Source organism: Littorina saxatilis, linkage group LG6 (assembly GCF_037325665.1).
Source record: "Littorina saxatilis isolate snail1 linkage group LG6, US_GU_Lsax_2.0, whole genome shotgun sequence".
NCBI lineage: Eukaryota > Metazoa > Mollusca > Gastropoda > Littorinimorpha > Littorinidae > Littorina > Littorina saxatilis.
The window spans coordinates 50,543,587-50,564,504 of record NC_090250.1 but is presented as its reverse complement, the minus strand read 5'-3'; the positions used below and the strand labels follow the sequence as shown (position 1 = coordinate 50,564,504).

Genomic DNA, 20,918 nt, shown 5'->3' with positions numbered 1-20,918 from the left:
GAGAAAGAGAGTGCCCTCGATCTCTCATATTTTCTCCTTTGCGTTTCCCCTTTTGCCCCCTCCCCCCCCTCCTCCGCTCCTTCTCTCTCGCCCGCCCCACACACACACTGACTCCCTCCGTCTTCGATCTTCCATATGATTTTAGTCTCCCCCCCCCCCCCCTACCTCTCTCTCATTCTTGCTCTCGTCAACCATCTACTACATTATTTCAAATTTGTTATATTAAAATCGTCCGCCAAATTTCATTTGCTTTTAAGAGTACGCTCATAAGCCTAGCTTGTTGTGCTCCATGTTCCTTGTTTCATGTATGCGGTAATAGTACCAATGGAATTTATTGAATAAACTTGTTTAAACCAACCATCTACTACCCCTCCCCCTCCCCCTCAGACACACCACCCCCGATCCCCATACCTGCCTATATAGATCATCATAATTGTCTGTGGTGTTGTATTTTGAAGAAATAGTTGGATGAATCGTTAAAAAAAACCTCTTATTCTTGTATTCTCCTTTGCGGTTCCATGGCACACCAGCCCCATCCTTCATGTTCCCTCCTCTTTCTGACACCGCTCTTGTCTGCGAACGCCAAGAAGAAGAAGAAGACACCGCTCTTGCTTCCCTGATTTACATTTTCTCTTCTGCGTCTCCCCTCCTCCTCCCATCTTCAACCCCCTCCCCTCACCTTCCCCCTACCCCCGACCACCTTCTGTCTTTTTTGTACTAAGACTACCTAACTAGTCCGGAGAAAGTTTGAAAACTTTTCATTTCCCGAGGCTAAGAAAGGGGGACCACTGAGTCAAGTTATTGGCAGCCATTTTTACACTCACTCGGAGCGTTTGCTTCTCGCTTCTAAGCCAGTGGATTTTCAATTTTACGCAATGTGCACGGTACTGTTTGCTCGGGGATTCATAAAAAACGAGTTCAGCTTTCATCTTGGCAATAGTTGAAAGAAAAATAAGAAGAGGGCGAAGAAGAGCTTTGAGATTCGCAGAGAAACCTATTTTGCTTTGCGTTATTGTCTTACATGGTCTTCTTTTCTTTTCCCCCAATAAAAAATCACATTAGGGGCGTGTGGGTGCACTCTAGGATACAGTTTGTTTTCCTTTTCATCAAGCTTTTTTTCTGTTCCTCGGCGCCCCCTCCTTTTCAATGTTTTTCTTTTCTCCATTCGGTGTAGGGCACAATGTCAAACTAATCAAAAGCTTAGTGGATAGTCAAAACACTTCCCTTTATTTGTTTTAGGTGATATTCATTAATAAGATTGGTCACGCACCACCACCACCAGTCCAGACTTTCCCATAGGCTTGTTTGTTTGTTTGTTTAACGCCCAGCCGACCACGAAGGGCCATATCAGGGCGGTGCTGCTTTGACATATAACGTGCGCCACACACAAGACAGAAGTCGCAGCACAGGCTTCATGTCTCACCCAGTCACATTATTCTGACACCGGACCAACCAGTCCTAGCACTAACCCCATAATGCCAGACGCCAGGCGGAGCAGCCACTAGATTGCCAATTTTAAAGTCTTAGGTATGACCCGGCCGGGGTTCGAACCCACGACCTCCCGATCACGGGGCGGACGCCTTACCACTAGGCCAACCGTGCCGGTCTCCCATAGGCTTCAACGCACTTGGCAATCATATTCTACCAACAAGCCACAGTCTGGTTTTCTCCCTGTCCAGAGTCTTTTTGATTATTCGTAATTCACAGTGGGGACTAGGTAAAATGTACAGGGTGGTCCAACAAAAGCACCCTATTTTCTTTTTGATCTCATTTTTGACTGCGAAGAGAGATTTTGAAAATGTCTTCACCAAACACAGGGACCACCCTGTAAATGTCAGCAACTGTATGGGTAAACTGATGGAAATATGTTCGTATTCAATCTGAAGCCAGAATAGATTGCACGCAGAACACAATGGTCCTTTACACGCGAAGAAAGGTATACCTTTACGTGCAAAGTGGCTAAACTGCACGCTTTGTTCCCGCTCGATTATCCAGAATCAAAATCGAATCAAAAGTGCGCGTGGATGCAGGTTGCAGACAGACGTTATCGGCTACCGGAAGTGACAGGGTCAGAGAGACCAGGCCCGCAGTAAATCACAGGTCGTGCAGCCACAGGTAGAAATTACTCGTATCGTTTCATTCGCACTGGCAGCAATCATGGGCTAAGCAGAGACTGGCTGCTAATTGGCACCTGAGTGAAACGGTCTTGCAGTGTAGCTTTCTCGCCTTTTTGTGTTTATTGTCACGACTTCTGTTTCTGTTAAAGGTACCTTTCTTCCAGGGTAAGCCTTCGTGTCAATTATAATCTATCGCAGATATGTCCAGGCTTTTACATCATTACGAACATAGGTAAGAATGACGTTATTATACAGCGACATAGTATACACACATGCATACATTTACATCTTGAAAACCTTTCAGTCTCTCTCCATCGGAATCAGTTTCTCTCCTGCAAGTACACTACAGAGTGAAAGGAAATAGGGAAGTCGAGTTCCGGAGGTTTGTGAGGGGTGTGAGTGTCGGTGGGGGGGGGGGGGGGGGCAGCGCAGAGAGAAACTCCTCGCTGTCAGTGTGTAAACAAAGATCATTCACACTTTGCATTCACGCCGGGCGCTTTTCCAATCTCTTCACATGTCAAAATTAAGGTAATTAGATCAAATTAAATTGGTTCGCACGAGTGCTCCGTGTACAGGTATCACACACACACACACTGGGTGCAGAGCGGCGTGACATCTGGGTGAGTGGGTACAGCCACATTTGCCAACATCGCATGCACTATCACTGCGTCCCTACCTCTCTTGCTATACCGTTGCAAGTGTGTGTGTATGTGTTGGGGAGGGATGTGTGTGTGTGTGTGTGTATGTCTGTTGTCTGTTAGTATGTGTTAGTGTTAGTGTGTGTGTGTGTGTGTTTGTGTGTGTGCATGCGTGCGTGTGTCAGTGAGTGAGTGTCGGTGAGAGAGAGAGAGAGAGAGAGAGAGAGAGAGAGAGAGAGAGAGAGAGAGAGAGAGAGAGAGAGAGAGAGAGAGAGAGAGAGAGAGAGAGCCTATTTGCACGCATAGTGCGTTACTACTTATCAGAGGTACACGTTGTGGTTCATCTGAAATCTACCAAGCCGCGAAGAGCTGTACGTCTTTAGTTCTATAGTTTATCTGAAATCTACCAAGCCGCGAAGAGCTGTACGTCTTTAGTTCTATAGTTCAGGAAACTTTGCTCCTTAATCAGTCTGCGATGCGTTGAAATGAGACAGAGTAGGTACATGTACTTTAGGTGGTTTGAGTAGACTTGGAACGGAGTTTGGAGGCGGTGCGTGGGGTGGGGTGGAGATGTGAGTATCTGTGTCAGTGGAGGGGGAAAGGGGGTGGAGGGTTGGCGCAGGGGCCTGCGGAAAAAGTGTTACTGAAAAGCATTTGAAAACCAATTAATCTGAGTGTTGGAAAGCACCTCAAATCTCGCACGTTTAGTGCACTTTCAATTACCCCCCCCCCCCCCCCAGTTCCTGGACAAACAGCAGGTAAAGGGGAAGTGGGGCTCAAGTGCTGGCGGGTACGGGCAGAGCACTCTCTTCACTTGGTTTGTGGTAATTGACTTTTTCTTACCGCCGATCAAACTTTCAACACTCACCGTGTTTGTTCTCATCCCACTGCAGAGCGTGTTACGCGTCGTTCAGAATGAGTTCTCCAGAACACAGAACTCGGCGTGCAGGGCTGGCGAACGTCAACAAACGCGGAAACAGGGGAAAGCACCGAGCGACAATAGGTGCGAGTCGCCGGCCTTTATTTGCAAATCAGCCTCATTACCTCCCTTCTTGCTTACATCAACATGCTCGTCGTGTTTTCCTTTCCTGCCACGAGAGGGCGCTTCTCTCGTCTCCGCGTGCTTGCCGTCACCTAGGAGATACATTCCATCTTTTACCCCCCCCCCCCCCCCTCCTTTTCATTCTGCTTCCCAACTTTGACGCTCTTGAAGAGTGTTACCTGCTCTCTCGGTTCGGCTGATGCTGTAATGTTTTCCGTTTATCTTTGAGCTTTCCTTTCTCCCTGCGCTGTTGAAGACTCACTTATTTACAACAAACATCTTGAAAAGGGTTACATACACTCGACACCATACCCTCACCTTTTATCTTCCAGCTGCTTGCCCTGGCTTTTTTCCCCTTTCTTAAGTTTGTCTTATATTTGTGTTTTCTCGAGTCCCTGCTTGTCTTTGGAATCCACCATTTTCTTCCTCTTCTCCCCGTCAAAAGAATTAATGTGTGTGACACCACTCGAAGGAAAAGGGGCACCCAGCGCCGGTGTATTTGCTGCATTAATTACTTTCCTTCTTCCACAGTTTACTAGCACACGCCGCTCAACACGTAAACTGTTTGTTTCCATTCGGGGCCGGGGCGGGCGGCCCGCGTAAGCAGTGAATGATGAACTGAAAATGAAACACCCGTTTTCCACGTGCCAACGATGCCATGTGGATCCCCGCTGGCTCTAGTGTACTGTATGGTATGTGGAACAGTTTTGCGTTCGGAATCAGAAACTTGATAAAGAAAGAGAGGTGGAGGAGAGTAAGAGAGAGAGAGAGAGAGAGAGAGAGAGAGAGAGAGAGAGATCGAGAGCGACTGTGTGTGAGAGAGAGAGAGATATATATATATAGAGAGAGAGAGAGAGAGAGAGAGAGAGAGAGAGAGAGAGAGAGAGAGAGAGAGAGAGAGAGAGAGAGAAACACACACACTGGTTCCCAACCAAACGCACATATACCCTGCCACCCCCTACCACCCCGTGCCCCCCCCCCCCCCCCCCCCTAACCCCCATTCTGGTACAGACAGAGGGGAAAAGGCAGCAAACTACAGTACTCTCACATAGTCTTTTCCCAGCAAATCCCAGACTGTTTCTGAGACAAACAACCCCAGGAATCATGGAACTGTTTGAGTAATTCAAACTGGCCTCATGCGGGTTTGAGGATTTGGGATGGCAGAGTCGTAATTCCACCAGATCCACACTACGCATTACCAGGAGCTTTAGCAGCGAACAGACACCCTTAATTCGTCTTTTTGGTACTGTGACTTTCTCACGGGATTATTTCTCACAGGAACATACTGAAATGTTTTTTAACGATGGGCACGCGTTTTTGTGGGGCCCCTTGGGAGGGGGTGAGGGGTTATGTAGACGAGATGACCCAAAAGAAGAATATAGCACACATTAATGTATCATAGACAAGATGACCCAAAAGAAGAATATAGCACACACTAATGTATCATGACTCAAAAGAAGAATATAGCACACACTAATGTATCATAGACAAGATGACCCAAAAGAAGAATATAGCACACACTAATGTATCATAGACAAGATGACCCAAAAGAAGAATATAGCACACACTAATGTATCATAGACAAGATGACCCAAAAGAAGAATATAGCACACACTAATGTATCATAGACGAGAAGACCCAAAAGAAGAATATGGCACACAATAATGTATCATAGACAAGATGACCCAAAAGAAGAATATGGCACACAATAATGTATCATAGACAAGATGACCCAAAAGAAGAATATGGCACACAATAATGTATCATAGACAAGATGACCCAAAAGAAGAATATAGCACACACTAATGTATCATAGACGAGATGACCCAAAAGAAGAATATGGCACACACTAATGTATCATAGACGAGATGACCCAAAAGAAGAATATGGCACACACTAATGTATCATAGACAAGATGACCCAAAAGAAGAATATGGCACACACTAATGTATCATAGACAAGATGACCCAAAAGAAGAATATGGCACACACTAATGTATCATAGACAAGATGACCCAAAAGAAGAATATAGCACACAACAATGTATCATTTTCAACATTAAAAAATCCCAAGAAAGGTTAGTTTACGGAACGTAGTTGACGGACAAGCAAATAGCAATGAGGCAACAAAAGGAACTTGGCTCAGAATGCGTTGACGTCTCTATTAAAACAAAGTATATATATCTATTTATTTTACTCTGTATCTATACCTTAAATGTCTTTTTTTACAATTCGTTCCTCGCGGTTTTGAAAGCAGACTCTTCGCGGTAAAGACTACGCTTCGAACGCCTCCTCAGACCGCAGAAAGCTACTAAGCTATAAAGGTATCTTCCTTCCAGAGCAGACCATCTTGTGCATGAAATACAAGCACCATGGCACTTGGAAACATACACAAAATAAACTTCCGATCTGCTTCCTGTGCTATGCTGTCATTTTATTTATTTTTGTGATGATTCCCACCTCTGTAAGTAATCAAGGTAAGGGTCAAAATCAAAATAATTCAAAAACATGCCAGCCGTGGGAAGATCCAAACTATTGCAAATAACAGCGGTTCTTTCCAGACGAACTTCCATCCGAGACAAACACGAGTAATGCCCCTTCAAGGAAGTCACGTGAGGAGCTGCGTTGCCATGGTGATGGAGTGAGTTCACCAAGACAAGCTGACACCTTCACTCTCACGTTGGATTGCGCCAAGAGAACAACTGTAAATATTAAAAGTCCTTAGAAGTCGGTTCAAGTGTTTATAGATTGGCCAGGTCTTGCTGTTCTCGAACTAGGCCTCATCAGAAAGTCAAACGAAAAAGTTAAGTCGGAAAGATCTCATTTGTTGCCTTAAAGGGTAGGGTCGGCTTTTCATTGATTAAAGCCTCTTAGTGCAGCATGTTACGTTGACACCGTTGAGCAAACAGCAATTTACAAGGTGTTTCGACTTCAAGCACGCCGCTTGTTTTGGACACTGTAAGTACATAAATTGCTGCCCATTATATATAAGTCAGTATGTGCTTGAAGTGCTGTTTGATGTACTGAGGACAAACAGTAAGTCCTCAGTGGATCACAATCTGTGGCAATGTAAGCCAAGCCCTTCTCGTCAGCACTTGACGCGCTGTGGTAATGATGAAATTCAGACATACAACGTCCTCATTTGCTAATAAGAGACATGCTTTGAAAATTCGCACCCAGAAAATAAATATAGAAATAACGCAATACAATACAGTATATGCTTTGATAACTATATACGCTTCCAGAAAATATAGAAATAACACATTATACTTAAATATAATAATAAAGCCATATTTCTTCACGCAAACAAAACGAAGTGCGGGGGAGGGGGGGGGATGGTTCGAGCTGCAAACATCACCATTAAAATAAATGTGATGTGCAGAAAACCACATCCCTAAATCACACATCGACTCCTCTGTGAGGACACATTCAGTCTTTTGTGAAGATGTCCCCATAAAAACATGGCCGCGTTGTGGGCAACGACAAAGCCGCGTCTGCAGCAGACGGCGATAACGATAATGGGGAACAGAGTTAATGACGCGGAAGATGAAGACAAGAGGAAGAAACGGCCAAACCCACACAGGCCTCAAGATGGCGGCCAGTGAACACTGAGCACAGAGAAAACGTCCAGCAACACAAAGAAATGACAATGGGGAGAGCGGACCTCAGCATAAATGTCCCAAACTGCAAGGCCCACTGACTACCAGTACGACCAACGCCTTCACCGATCGCCCCAGGCTTCGTAAATCATTATAATATCAACCAAGAGGAAAGAGGTGTACATCAAACAAAAAATGTCACTTGGTAACGGATATCGGTCAAAGGAAGTTAAAATCGCAAAGAACTAGATATATATATATATCTACTTGAAGACTCGTCAAGTTCGATCGAAACCGGTTGGAGTGTCCAGTTAACGATTTCTTTTGCGGTGTTTTCACAAATAGGGACCGAAATTAAAAGGACAACATCGTCAGAATATGGCAGGTCTGAATTTCAAAGCCACACAGCTGAATTGGTTGGTGATGCAAACCGAACCACATCCAAAACCAAATCTGTGCGCTGCTCACGGGGGTAAGTTCGAAGGCTGTCTAAGGCCATCCCGGCAGACCATGGCTGGTCGGAAGGCGGCCATTCGGAACAGAATGCATGACCTGTGGTCAGCCAGCGGTCGGTGCAGATTGTTGTTGTTGGGGCACAGCGGGACGGGCTGTGGTCAGCGGCGATCACGTGTCTGTGTTGTGAAGAAGACACTTGTGCTTTGTTGTTTGGCGAAACAACAATTTTGATCGATGGAAATGTCAGTTAACTTCTCAGTTTTTAAGTTTCATCCTCATCATGAAGATGTTCTTCTCCTCTTTCTGCTCCACTGCCTCCCCCAAGGCCCATCTCCTCCTCCTCATCATCATCATCCTCAGACTTAGTGCAGTAAATGGACTTTGCGAGACATTTCCAGTCTGGCTTACAGTTGATGGCTGGTATCATTAAGAAATAATAGGCGTCGACGGAAATACAGCAGATGTAGTAAATGTGATAAAGGAAAGCTTAAAAGCGGGGGAGAAGTACCGACAGGGAGGCGGAGTCACTGAATGAAATAAACCTGGCAAAAACAATGTTATCATTTAATAACGCGTGTTTATATATTTGTTCAGTAAGGGTATAAACAGTAGCAATATGTTTGTTTGTTTTCTTTTTGCAAAGTTGAGCTCGGCCGCACACGTGGCCTGCAGGGTGGGGTGGGAATGCGGAAAGTGAAAGAGAGAAAGATAAAGGGGAAATACAGACAGTAACAGAACTTATCATTAGTACTAATCAATAGTAGTACACCGTCCACCGGCTTTCCATTTTTACTGTCCCGACTACTGTCCAGGCTATTGTCACAACAATGCTTTAAAAGCTCTAAGCTGACTAGCGGGCAAAGTTAACACAGAGAGCACTGACCAACAAATGAGCAGACAGGCAGATGGTCAGTCTGCTGGTCAGGGCTGATCATGCTGTTTAATCTATTGTCCAGTGCTGGCCCTCTTTTACTGGACATTATTTACAACACGGACAATCAACGTTTTAGACCACTAAGCTATAAAAAAAATTATAAAAAATAAAATAAAAAAAGGCAGGAAACATGTGTTTGAAAGCGACACTAAATCATTAAGTCAATCTGTAGGCCTACAACATGGAAACTATGCATCCTGGACCGGTCGATACTGATTTCTCTTTGTCCGAAACCCGTCAAATATTAACTTAATGTAGCATCCCCCCCCCCAAAAAAAAAAAAAATATATATATATTTATTTTTTATTTTTACACCACAGTGATTAAGACCAACTACCAGTGTCACATACAGAATTTGGGACACTTGGGAAGCAGTGTGTAAAACCTGAACAATCTCATGACTCTGAGTCAAAATCGAGTGTACAGAGTTACCCACGTCGATCAAGAAAATGGCGCACGAATTGACAGATGCATGCATATACGCACTTGTGATGTGGTTTTTTCTCTCTTATTAAATGTACACATTCGCTGGCTAAGTCACCCTCCAAACATGAACATGTTCAACAACCGGAACGAAAGTTGCGATGAATCCTGACGGTTGTTGTGTTATTTTTTATCCACCCATTTAAACTCCGTACTTGATTTAAAGGAAAAGACTGGGCAAATGAATGAAATCATTCTCCAGTAAGCATATACAATCACTGTTTATACCTGGCTATAACATTCAGCAGAATAGTGCTACGCTAGTAATAACTTCACCCATCTCTTGAAGCAGCCCCGGGGCCAGGTATCCAATATTCTATGTTTGCCCCGACACCTACAATTATCACGACTGTCACACTACATCTCCGACAGGACCGAGAACAGCCCGGGACAGAAAAGACACCCTTGTATCACACCCTGCGTGCAATGTTATTTTTCCATTCCTCATTCGTCTCCAATGGCGGGGGCAATGACAGCTGTATACAATGACTCTCACACTGTGTCGTTGTGTATCTTTTTTCTTTTTTTTTCTTCTTGTTCTTTTCTGAAGACCACGTTTCTACATTTCTAATCTATTAACTGAAAGAGTTTACATCTCTCTACCGCCTTACACATTCATAACTCTTCCTCTCATACAAAGACTGGATTATTTTCCTTTTACACGTGTTCTACCCTCAAGTGTTTGTAATTGGTTAATTTGTCCCTGCTGCCACCGACCTAACTCAGCTATAGAAATCTATTATTCGTGTGTACAGTTATGTGTGCAATGTGTGTACACTGGGGCAAAGGGTTAGGGTATTTGCAGAAACATCTTACATGGAACAAACCATTTTGAGACAACATTTTGTTTCATTAACACTTTTGATTTGATATGATTATCATCTCTGCTTTTTTCCCCTGTGAATTTAAAAAAGCGTTCATAAATTGTGTCCACACGAAATAGTGCTGCTAAGTGTTGTCCTTAAGAAAACCACTTATATTAAATATGTATTTGTCTTGCGACTTTTAGCCCCACTCTCCCTCCTTCTTTGTCGTTCCTGACTGACTTGAGTAGAAGAAAGGCTAACAAAAATCTTGTCCTGTCTATTTTCTGAAAGGATACAATGCTTATAGTTTCTTTTTTTGCGTTCTTTTTGTTCCTTCCTTTGTTTTTCCTGTATTTTTGGGGGGGGTATTTTATTTCTCTATTTCTTTTCTTCTTCTTTCTTTCCCCCCCCCCCCCCCCTGTCCTTGTACCTGTCCTCCTTTCTTTTTTCCCTCACCCCCCCCCACCCCCCACCCCCCTAGCCCCAACTCCACCCCCTCCTCCCGCTCATCACCATCAGTTTTCGTTTAACCCATCAGGACCATTCGCTTCCCCCGTTTGCTGCATTGTTCGTCAAGACATCCCGTGTTTCTGCTGTTTTGCAAGACAGATGTTTTGCTTGAAAGACAATCCTGGCAAAAAGGAAGAGGACAGGGAAATATGCGGCGGTTGTCACAAGACGGTATCATGAATCATGTCCCACACAAAGACCAAGGTGACATCGGTTCGCTTGGGGTCCGTTTGTGTTCGTGTCCAAATTCTAATCTAACTGTTCACGATTTGAAAAGCACCACGGTGCAAAGGAAGAACGAACAAACACCAATCCGAAAAAGGAAACTGTTTTGGGTTCGTGCTCGTTGCAACATTTTGCCTGCGTAAGCTTGGGGCGGCCGTGGCGGTGTCCTCAGTCTTTGTGAGAGCTTGGTACGTATTCATGTTGATTCTCGGGGTCAATAGAAGACTCAGGTTTATGAACGCCATGGAATGCGATAAATCTTTTTACTCTCAAGAAAAATAAGAGAAAAGAAGCCAGCACTGTGCTGAATTTGAACAAGGAAGACTGGGACAGAAAGAAAAATGATTTTCTCACAGTATACTTTCGTACAAATACTCCACTCAGCTGAACTGAACTGAATATTTCCAAACCAAGATAACAATCTAAGAACTAAACTTAAAGTATGTAAACAAATGTAAGGAAAGCCTCTTCTTGTACCGACGAAACAGAAGAAGTACTCGAAAATACACTTCGCAGTCACAGAGTGGAACACGTCCTTTCTGTTTGTCTTTAACACGCCGTGGAAATTCTCTCTCTGAGACACCGGAACAAGAATCTGTGTGAAGAAAAGCCAGACCTGAGAACCCAGCGAAGAGATTGGTCATCATAAGTGAAAGCGACAGACACAGCCAGCACTTTCTGCTCACTGACGCGAAAGGAGACGACAACGACATTAGCGACTCGGCAGTCAACGCTTTGGTGATCAGTTAGTGCCTGCTATTTTTTCTCTCTCCGGTCGCGATAATCTCATCACTCAATGCATCGGCCGCCGACTTTTAGGTCACCAAAGTCACGACTTTCCACACAAACAGGGAGAAAAAAGAGCTTGGGGAAAATGTTAAAAAAAAAAAAAAAAAAAAAAAAGACCCCCCTCCTCCCCGTGCACTCTGACTGCTCCAGGCTAGCAGGAAAAGAGAAAGAGGGTACAAACGGTCGATATCAATTACAACGATTCGTCGTAAATTATTCTTTTCAACAGATCTCCAATCGGTCCCAGTTTACCCCTACAGCGGCAACGTGACAAGACAATAATTCCCCTGCAATCATTGGTTTCTTTCACCAAGACAATCATTGTTATCCATCGGTTTGTTTCATCCAGACTATCATAGCAGCATTATTATTGTATCTGTTTGTTTGGATCAGCGAGACTCATCATGGCGGCATTATTATTTTATCTGTTGGCTTGTTTCGTCGAGAATATCACGGCAATATCATTATTTGTCTGTTGGTTTCTTTCATCCAGACTATCACGCTAGCAGTAATAGTTAATATATTAGTTTCTTTTATACCAAGACTATCACAGCAGCATTACTTTTGGTGTAAGTTTATCAGTCTGTTAGTATTTCTTTCACCGATACTTTCACGGCAATATCATTGTTTTTCTGTTGGTTTCTTTAACGGCATCCGTTGTTTTGATTTGCCGAGATTATCATGGCGGCACTCACGTGGGTTATCGGCTGACCACTCGTCTTCCTCAACGTCCGCTGGTCACTAAAAGTCGGGCCGCAAAGCATGGCGGGATTTCCTGTAAGGTGCCAGCGTTGGCGCCGCCGCTTTCATCCGGGCGGTTTGATGGGGGGCACAACAAAGAGATGTCGGCGACAGACAAGGGCTAATGACATAATGCGCGCCGCCAAATGACATCTCGCGCTAATGCTCTCAGTGCAAATGTAGCCCCGTGTTTTGATTCCAGGCTGCGAGGCGTCACGACGCCACTAGCAGATTGAGGTCGAGATGAGGGGAGACACCGTTCCTTTCCCGAAGACGGAATAAGGATGACCTGGGTTGACTCCCGAGGACAGGGGAAGGAGATGAAGAGAAAATGACAGCAGCCCCACCCTCTCTCTCTCTGTGTCTCTCTTTCCGTTCCGCCAGTGTGTGTGTGTGTGTGTGTGTGTGTGTGTGTGTGTGTGTGTGTGTGTGTGAGAGAGACGGTGTGTGTGTGTGACGGCGTGTGTATGTGTGTGTTCACACAAAAGGAGGTCCTGAAAATAAAACAGAAAAAGGCCGTCCACAATCGGTTTTATGCCATCTCTGCGGGAAAATGCTTATATGAATTCACAATCAGAAGTAAGTGATTCAAAAGATGGAGATGATGTAACCCGCAAAAACCTACCGGCGACAGGGATATGCCGGCGTAAGAAATTATTCAGAATTTCCGAGACAGAAACAAAGAGGTTGACCACAGACGGTGTAGTCAAGAGGACAATGTATTCAGAGAACAAGTCGAATGCAGACTGACGCGGAAAGATGTGCACGGTTAAGCTAATTCACAGAAAAAATGGGGCGGGGTGGAGAATGGGAGGGGTGGGAGGTGGTGGGGGAGAGAAATCCTCTTTTATTTTGCGTCAACAGATACAGAAGGGCAAGACCCAGTGGTGCCTAAAGAATGATGACTTAGGAAAGTCGACAAAAGAAAATTGGTTTGAGGAAACTTATTTTCTGCTCCTAACCACCAGCACATCCACCCCCCCCCCCCGACCACCCCCCCCTTTTTATACCTACCGACATGTCTCAAGCCAAAGAATAATAAAATGTCCACGACAGGGTGCATCATAAGGTGTTCTTGTTCAATTTTGGTACATTAGCTAAAAGCTTTCTCATCATTTAAAATTGTTTTCGTATCTTGTTTTTTTTTTTATCTCTCCACCAGAGTATGCTAATCGACAACGTTGCAAGTCAAACAAATTCGGTATACTAATAACATTTACTTTCGCCTCATCGAAAACTTACACGAAAACAACACCCTCAGGCTACCAAAATCTTCCTATAGCCATTCTCATTTTCCATTTAAAAAGTAAAAGTCGAAAAAGAAGCACACACACGCCCCCCCTCACACACACACACACACACACACACACACAGGCGCGCGCGCGCACACAAACGCATTCGCGCGCTGAAGAAACGTCGTGGACCTCCCTTGTTTCTGATGCAACATCATGTTCAAAGGTAACTAACTCTTGAGAAACCAAATTCAATTCTCTCCCTTGTTTTCCTGTTTAGCCACATTTGCGAGACGGGTGAGTTAGTTTGGGAAGGCGGGCGGCCATTTTGCCAGTATTGAGTTAAATCTAATTCCGCGCGTCCTGTTTATTTCGCGGACTTCTAAATGGACCCTAGGGGATTGAATTTCGTTTTAATTTCTTTGCATGGGGCCTGCACACGGATTGACGAAAAGGAGATCGAGCATAACCTTGTGCTTCTAGAGCGGAGGAGCAATCTTTTGCTATCATAGAGGATTCGTTGCATTACGAGAGGGAAATTCTTCACATTGCATTACCTTGTGCTTTCGTTTTTGGGTGATAGCGCTCTCTTTAAATTATCTTCACATATTTATATATATATATATATGTCACACGCTTTCCTTCTTTGCCACTACTAAAGCAAACGTGCAAGATTGTATGTTACACGCTTTGGAGCATGTGCAAGAACGGATTCAAACTCGAAATCGTCCCTCCAAAAGCCCCAAAATGCACACACGACTTTTATTTCTCCTGCTGTTATCCTTTCTTCTCTTTACAAATTCTTCAACGCTGAGAATACTGAGGACGGCATCCCAGACGACAGTACTGTTTCCATATGCAAATTTAGCTGCCCTTGGAAAGTGGCTCGCTCAGGAGGCCTGTTAGTCTGAAACTAGAAGGACAGAGTTCTGAACATAGATGACAAAGACCCCGAAAAGAACAAACATTTCGCGGATGCAGACACAGAAAGACGTCATGAAGAATGCGATGCTTCAAAAGATACAGACTGTGACGATGACTGTGACGTCATTCACATATACCGAGACGTCATTCATAGTTGTTCGTTCACTTCCGTCAAAAAGTAGATCTCTCCACAATGGCTGCTCCTGTGTTTAGGTTTGTCAAGCTTGAGTACGCAAAACCTGTTTGTTCTCTCCTCTGTTCAAGCTGTGAGACATAAATGCTATTCCGACTTGGTCGTGTGACAGAGTTTTCTTCCACACTCGATTAGCTGATGTCTAACTCAGCCTGACGGCTTCGTTAGACAATCAACGTAATCTCGTGTGGAAGAAAACGTCTGTCACACGACCAAGTCTGAATAGCAGGTAATATACACCCCCTTCCCCTGCAAAGTCAACCTCGCACTTAGCTGAAAGAAACCAAGCTGACGAAGTAATAACTTTTCCTGTTTCATTTTTCCATCTTTTGCTTTTTTTGCCCCATTGTCTGCAGTAATCTTCAACATCTCACAATTCCTGGCTCCAAGCCTTTAGCTGTCAAATACGAATAAAATACTCGTTAATACACTCGGCCAGACAAAAGCGTAAACGCTCTATCTTCAGCAAAAGACCTGACAAAAGTGACTGATGGGCCTACGACGATTATTCTGTGAGTAGGCCACGCCTTTTTCTTCGTATTAGAAACGCACCGGGCGGAGCATAGGAGCTTCAATAGATCACGCAGAGCTTGAGAAATCAGATGTTAAATATAGTGGATGCATGATAGCCAGAAACACAACTATTTATCCCTTGATTTTTTTCTTTGATCGTGTGATGGGTGTGTGTGTGTGTGTGTGTGTGTGTGTGTGTGTGTGTGTGTGTGTGTGTGTGTGTGCGTATGTGTGTGCCCGTGCGTGCGTGAGAGAGAGAGAGAGAGACAGACAGACAGACAGACAGATAGACCAACAGACATAGAGATAGAAAGACAGACAGACAAAGGAAGAAAGAGAGAACCCATCCGAGTGTCAAATTAGATACTACCCTCGCAGTTCCTCAGATTTTCAGGATAAAAAGACAGAAACAAACACGAGATAGAAACGTATTCATCCGGCGAAAAAAGGGATTACCACGGTTGGTATTAATTCCACGCGGGAGATTACGATCTCTTATAATTAGCCAGGGTGGAGTGAATTTGTATTTGCCAACAGATAGCAGGTTTGTATTTGCCAACAGGAGGCTTGTCTTCCTATTGTGTCCACTGCTTGTATCCGCCCTGTCCCGTGTGGTTTGGCGGAAAATGAAGTTTGTATCCCCCCCTGGTCAGTGAATCGGGTTTCTGGTCATTCTGCCGGCTGGCCATCATATTGGCGCTGTCACAGAACAACGACCGTCTCCCAGAAAGGGGAGGGAGTGGATGTTTTTGCTGTGAAGAAAAGATCCGCGGGAGTCACTATAGCCGATTGCATTAAAGGTGGGGGAGGAGGGTTGGTTCGGGTAGGGGAGGTAATCTTCCCTGGAGGGGTTGGGGGTTGGGTGGGGGTGAGGAGAGAGAAGGAGAGAGAGAGAGAGAGAGAGAGAGAGAGGTCTCACTTTTCCATGTCCAAGTCTTTGCGGGGGGCGCAAACAAAGAAGTGTGGCCAATAAAATTAATCTAACCCTTTTGACAAAAAACAGAGCATGATTTAAAACAATTAAAAAAGAAAAATACAGTTGTTCGTCAAAACAAATGTGTCAGATCAGTGTATTTTCAGTCTGCAGTTACTGCTCTGATACGGAGAATAACACGCCTCTATCAAATCCACAGCCTTTTCTTTTGAAAAACAACAAGAGTTTATACAGAATGAATGAGCTTGCCTCTTTAGGTCTGGCGAAAGCGACGCGTAAATAACTTGGCCGTTTTTCTCCATCAAACACCTCTCAACAATCCATTACGACTCCCCGAGAGACAATCCCAGACAGGCTAGCAATGTGAACAGGCGGAAAATTGTCACCAAATCCACTTGTCCTTCCTCCCTGACAGGAGAGCGGCCAAAGGGACCGCACTCCAGGGTCTTATCACCACCTCATCCCCCGCCAATAAACAAACAGACAATCAAACTGAACGGCCCCTTAATCTGTCAGACAAATTGTCCTGACTCGCAGAGCGGATTCCCTGGACTCTTCAGCGGTGCTTCGCGTCGCCATTGTTAAACGGACCTAAGTCTTTTTGAATTCTCCTTTTCCAATGCCAATCTTCTCTCTTCCGCTGAGGGCGCGCACGCGCACTCAGACCGATGGAGCGTCCGGATTAAGCGCGTCTCGTGCTCTCTCGTTACTGGGCGAGACTTGATGGTTTTGTTTTCACCGTCGTCGGTCCTGCGATTAAAGGAGACACGTTAGCGATGTGTCTATTGCACTCAGGTTACCATGTCCATTTCGCCCTGCCCACCCATGTCCGCGTTTCTCCATTGATTATCTTATTACTGAGCCCTTTTGTACACTGGAAAACGCCATCCTTAGCGCTGTGTTGTTCTCGCCGCAAAGCCAAGTCCTAATTCATTACTTTAATCAAAACTTCTATCCAATACTCAAAGCAAAAAACTTTCTTCATCCAAGAAAAGTTTCGCGTCTTTTTCGAACAAAAGAGAAGAAACCGGGCGCGAACTGCCGTCTGTCTTGGAGACAATTTGAGGTAATAATCCAGAGAAAGCAGCTAATGGCGACTCGCGGAATAACAAATTGGACAGCCAGAGCGCAATAAATTGAATTTGCTGCCAAATCCGAGTCAAGAGAGATTGGAGGGAAAATAATGGCTTTTAGATTCCCTGGTCTACTTAGGGAATCGGTGGTGACTTTGGTGGGACCTAAAGGCGTCTTGGTGCCAGAACAAAGAGTGACCTAAACTCAAATCATCTTCATCCGTGCTAATGGCACTGGGGATGCGCGCAAGAAATGGCAATTGTCACTTTGAACACGCTTATAAGCCTTGTTTACTGTGTTTCTTGGCTATGATTACATGCATGCGGCATTGCGTTTTGCAAATTATTGGAATTCATCGCTGAAACCATTTTAAAACATTTTAACCCAAGCACTTTTCCGCTTTTTGTTCGTGAGAAGAAAGAAGGTGCATTTGTGCCGTGCGGGCCCTAAGTTATGAGACCTATCTTTTTACAAGGACTAGAATACCAGTGAAACATTTTATGAAATTCGCTTGCACATACCATAATTGTAAACATGAATGTCACAAGGAAGAACAAATAAACACACTATTGGGCAAACAGAGGCTTACCAGTGAAGATATATTTTTGGGGAAAAACTGCATTTCTCATGTTTTTTGTGTGTATATGCTGCAGAAGACGCTGACGGACGATTACGCACATCGTTTTGGGGATCCGGGAAGACTGCAGTGTGGTATACGGCTCTTTATTGCCCAGTGTTGCACTTCGGGACTGGGTAGCATAAAACAACAACAACAACAACAACAACAACAACAACAACAACAACAACAACAACAACAACAACAACAACAACAACAACAACAACAACAACAATCCCAGTCGAGCATTTTTCAGGACTGGGTGGCCGAGTGGTAACGCACTTGCGCTCGGAAGCGAGAGGTTGCGAGTTCGACCCTGGGTCAGGGCGTTAGCAATTTTCTCCCCCCTTTCCTAACCTAGGTGGTGGGTTCAAGTGCTAGTCTTTCGGATGAGACGAAAAACCGAGGTCCCTTCGTGTACACTACATTGGGTTGTGCACGTTAAAGATCCCACGATTGACAAAAGGGTCTTTCCTGGCAAAATTGTGTAGGCATAGATAAAAATGTCCACCAAAATACCCGTGTGACTTGGAATAATAGGCCGTGAAAAGTAGGATATGCGCCGAAATGGCTGCGATCTGCTGGTCGATGTGAATGCGTGATGTATTGTGTAAAAAAATTCCATCTCACACGGCATAAATAAATCCCTGCGCCTTGAATATGTGTGCGATATAAATTGCATAAAAAAAATAAAAAAAATAAATCCCTGCGCTTAGAACTGTACCCACGGAATACGCGCGATATAAGCCTCATATTGATTGATTGATTGATTGAGTCGAGCAATCAACCACAACCAATACCACCACCATCAACACCACCAACTAAAAACGATGAATAAAATCATCCTAAAACGGATTTTTTTGTTTAATGTATGGGTTTTTTTTTACACCAGACAAACCTCAATTAACTAATTCATTAAAAAGATCCCCATCAATCGTCCTACCTTTGTCTTGTCCAATCTGGTCCTGTGACTGCCTGACGGCGTTGAATGCCTTCTGGGTCAGCTCGAGGACGCTCAGTAGGATCTTCTCAACTTCACTTGGGGCGGCGTTTTTGGCTGATAGACCGCCGTTCACCAGGGGGAGCTCCTGGCGCACTCCTGTAACCGCTGGCTTGTCCACCTCGCCGACAATGTAACTGTCGCTGATGTCGTTGCTGTTGTCGTCCATATCTGGAAAAAAATATGGGGAAGGCATTGTTTTGAGTTTTGTGAAATTCGTTGTGGGATGGAGGCATGAAGAGGTCGACGGTGAAAATGAACACGTGCAGTGTGTGTGAGTGTTGATCTTTCTTTGTTTGTTTGCTGTTGTTGATGTTGATCTCCAATTCAATTCAATTCAATACCCAAATATATAATTACGTAAAACATAGTCCTTACATAAGATTCACAAGCTCGATACATGTAACATATCACGCACATCTACACTCACATATCCAAATCCAAACCCATCCAAACCCACACCTTCAAATACATAACATTCTTGTTTTTAATCTTGCTGCATTTGTGCTTGTTTATGTTTATTCACTATAAGTTAATCTGTCTGTATTGTATGTTTTATTCTCCAATTGTTACGTAATAAACTAAAATAAAGATGAACTTTCTACATGCACAGTTAGGTCTTGTAACTACTGTTGAACAGATCTGCAGAAAACGCACCTACAGGCCTTGCGAAAAATGACTGAGAACTCTTAACAAAATCGCGCACAAAGAAAACAAATATCCTGCATCGCAGAAAACACACAGAAGCAACTCATCAAGACAAACAAGAAACACTTAGTCACTACTCAGTTTACAGCACACACGAGAATCCGCTGACAACAAACTCGTCACGGCATCGTTCTATTGGTATAACATAGTTTGCACATTATACTGTACGACAAAAAGAGTTTATGGTAACAAAAACCAAGAACAAAATAAGAAGAAAGTAGAGAAGGAAATAAAAACAGCTGAAAGACAGAAACCTCAACATTAAGTTGTGTTATTTTCTTCTCAACGAAACATATTAGTAATTACTGAAAATTCAACGGATACTACGGCTGTGTCTAGCAGGATGCCCGACTGGAAAAAACACACACCCGAACAACAACAACAACAATGTTCAACTAAGCACCGAGGGGGGAGGGGGGGGGTGGGGCGGGCTGTATGGGACTGGATGAAAAAGTCTGGAAAAGAAAAACTAACAAACAAACGAACAAATAACAAAAACAAAAACCTAAAGTAGAAGAATGACATCTGAGGTAAGGGGGGGGGGGGGGGTAAATCGTGAGAAAAAAAGGTCGGAGGTGCATGGGAGAAGGGGGAGGAGGAAAGGAAGAGAGGGTGGGAGGGGGGGTGGGGCTAGGGGGTGCTGGTGGAGAGTGGCGAGATGAAGCCTATAGAAGAGGAAGAACAAATGAGGAAGGAGAAGCGCGAGCTGAGAGGACAACAGGTACATCATCGCACCACTTGCGCACTGTGTAAGTCCCCAGCGGAGCGCGTGCTTTCTCCATTCCCGCCTGCTGCTTTGACAATTAAGCAGCTTATGTTTTTTCAAGCTCAGGCCAGTAAAGTGTAGACCTGTTTTCCCCATTCGACATTCCCCTCCCTTCTCTTTGAACAAAACGCCACTGCTGGCAAGGAATTAAAAATACTCAGCCCTCCCAATCAAAACGGGGGGAGAGGTAACTATTAGTACGCAAGCTACGCCAATGTAGAAAATTAGCCACGGGGAAGCTTTATGCCAGAATTGCTTTTCTGTTTGAACGCAGATGCAAGTATTCTGGGCGTGCGCGAGGCAGGAGACAGATCATTCTCACGCAACACATAAATGTAATAATTTTCCACAGCCAACGAGCTTCGTCGAATTCCCGCTCCAGCGTTTGAAGTCGTCGTAATGGCGAACGGGTTGCCCGGATGAAAGAGATATTTTTTTGGCCATCTGCGAGTTGTGTTAATTCGCGGGATTGAGCTGTCTCACCGGGACTCTGTAGCTATCTCGCCAAATCATGATATAATAACTTTTCCCTGCGCTCCGACCCGGTGGGTGTAAAAAGAAAAGAGGGGCGAGATAAAAAGGAAAAGGCGTGGAGAATCAGCGAGTAAAGGGGTGGAAAA

At 44.4% G+C, this 20,918-nt stretch overlaps 1 protein-coding gene across 2 annotated transcripts in view; it reads right to left on the bottom strand.

The window, feature by feature from the left end:
* Positions 1–20,918, bottom strand: part of LOC138969462 (dachshund homolog dac-1-like) — a 142,272-nt gene that overhangs the window by 13,255 nt on the left and 108,099 nt on the right. For both annotated transcript variants that reach the window (XM_070342250.1, XM_070342251.1), the window contains exon 6: positions 18,768–18,995. In XM_070342250.1, the coding sequence (XP_070198351.1) occupies positions 18,768–18,995 (228 nt within the window). The remainder of the gene's footprint in view (positions 1–18,767; positions 18,996–20,918) is intronic.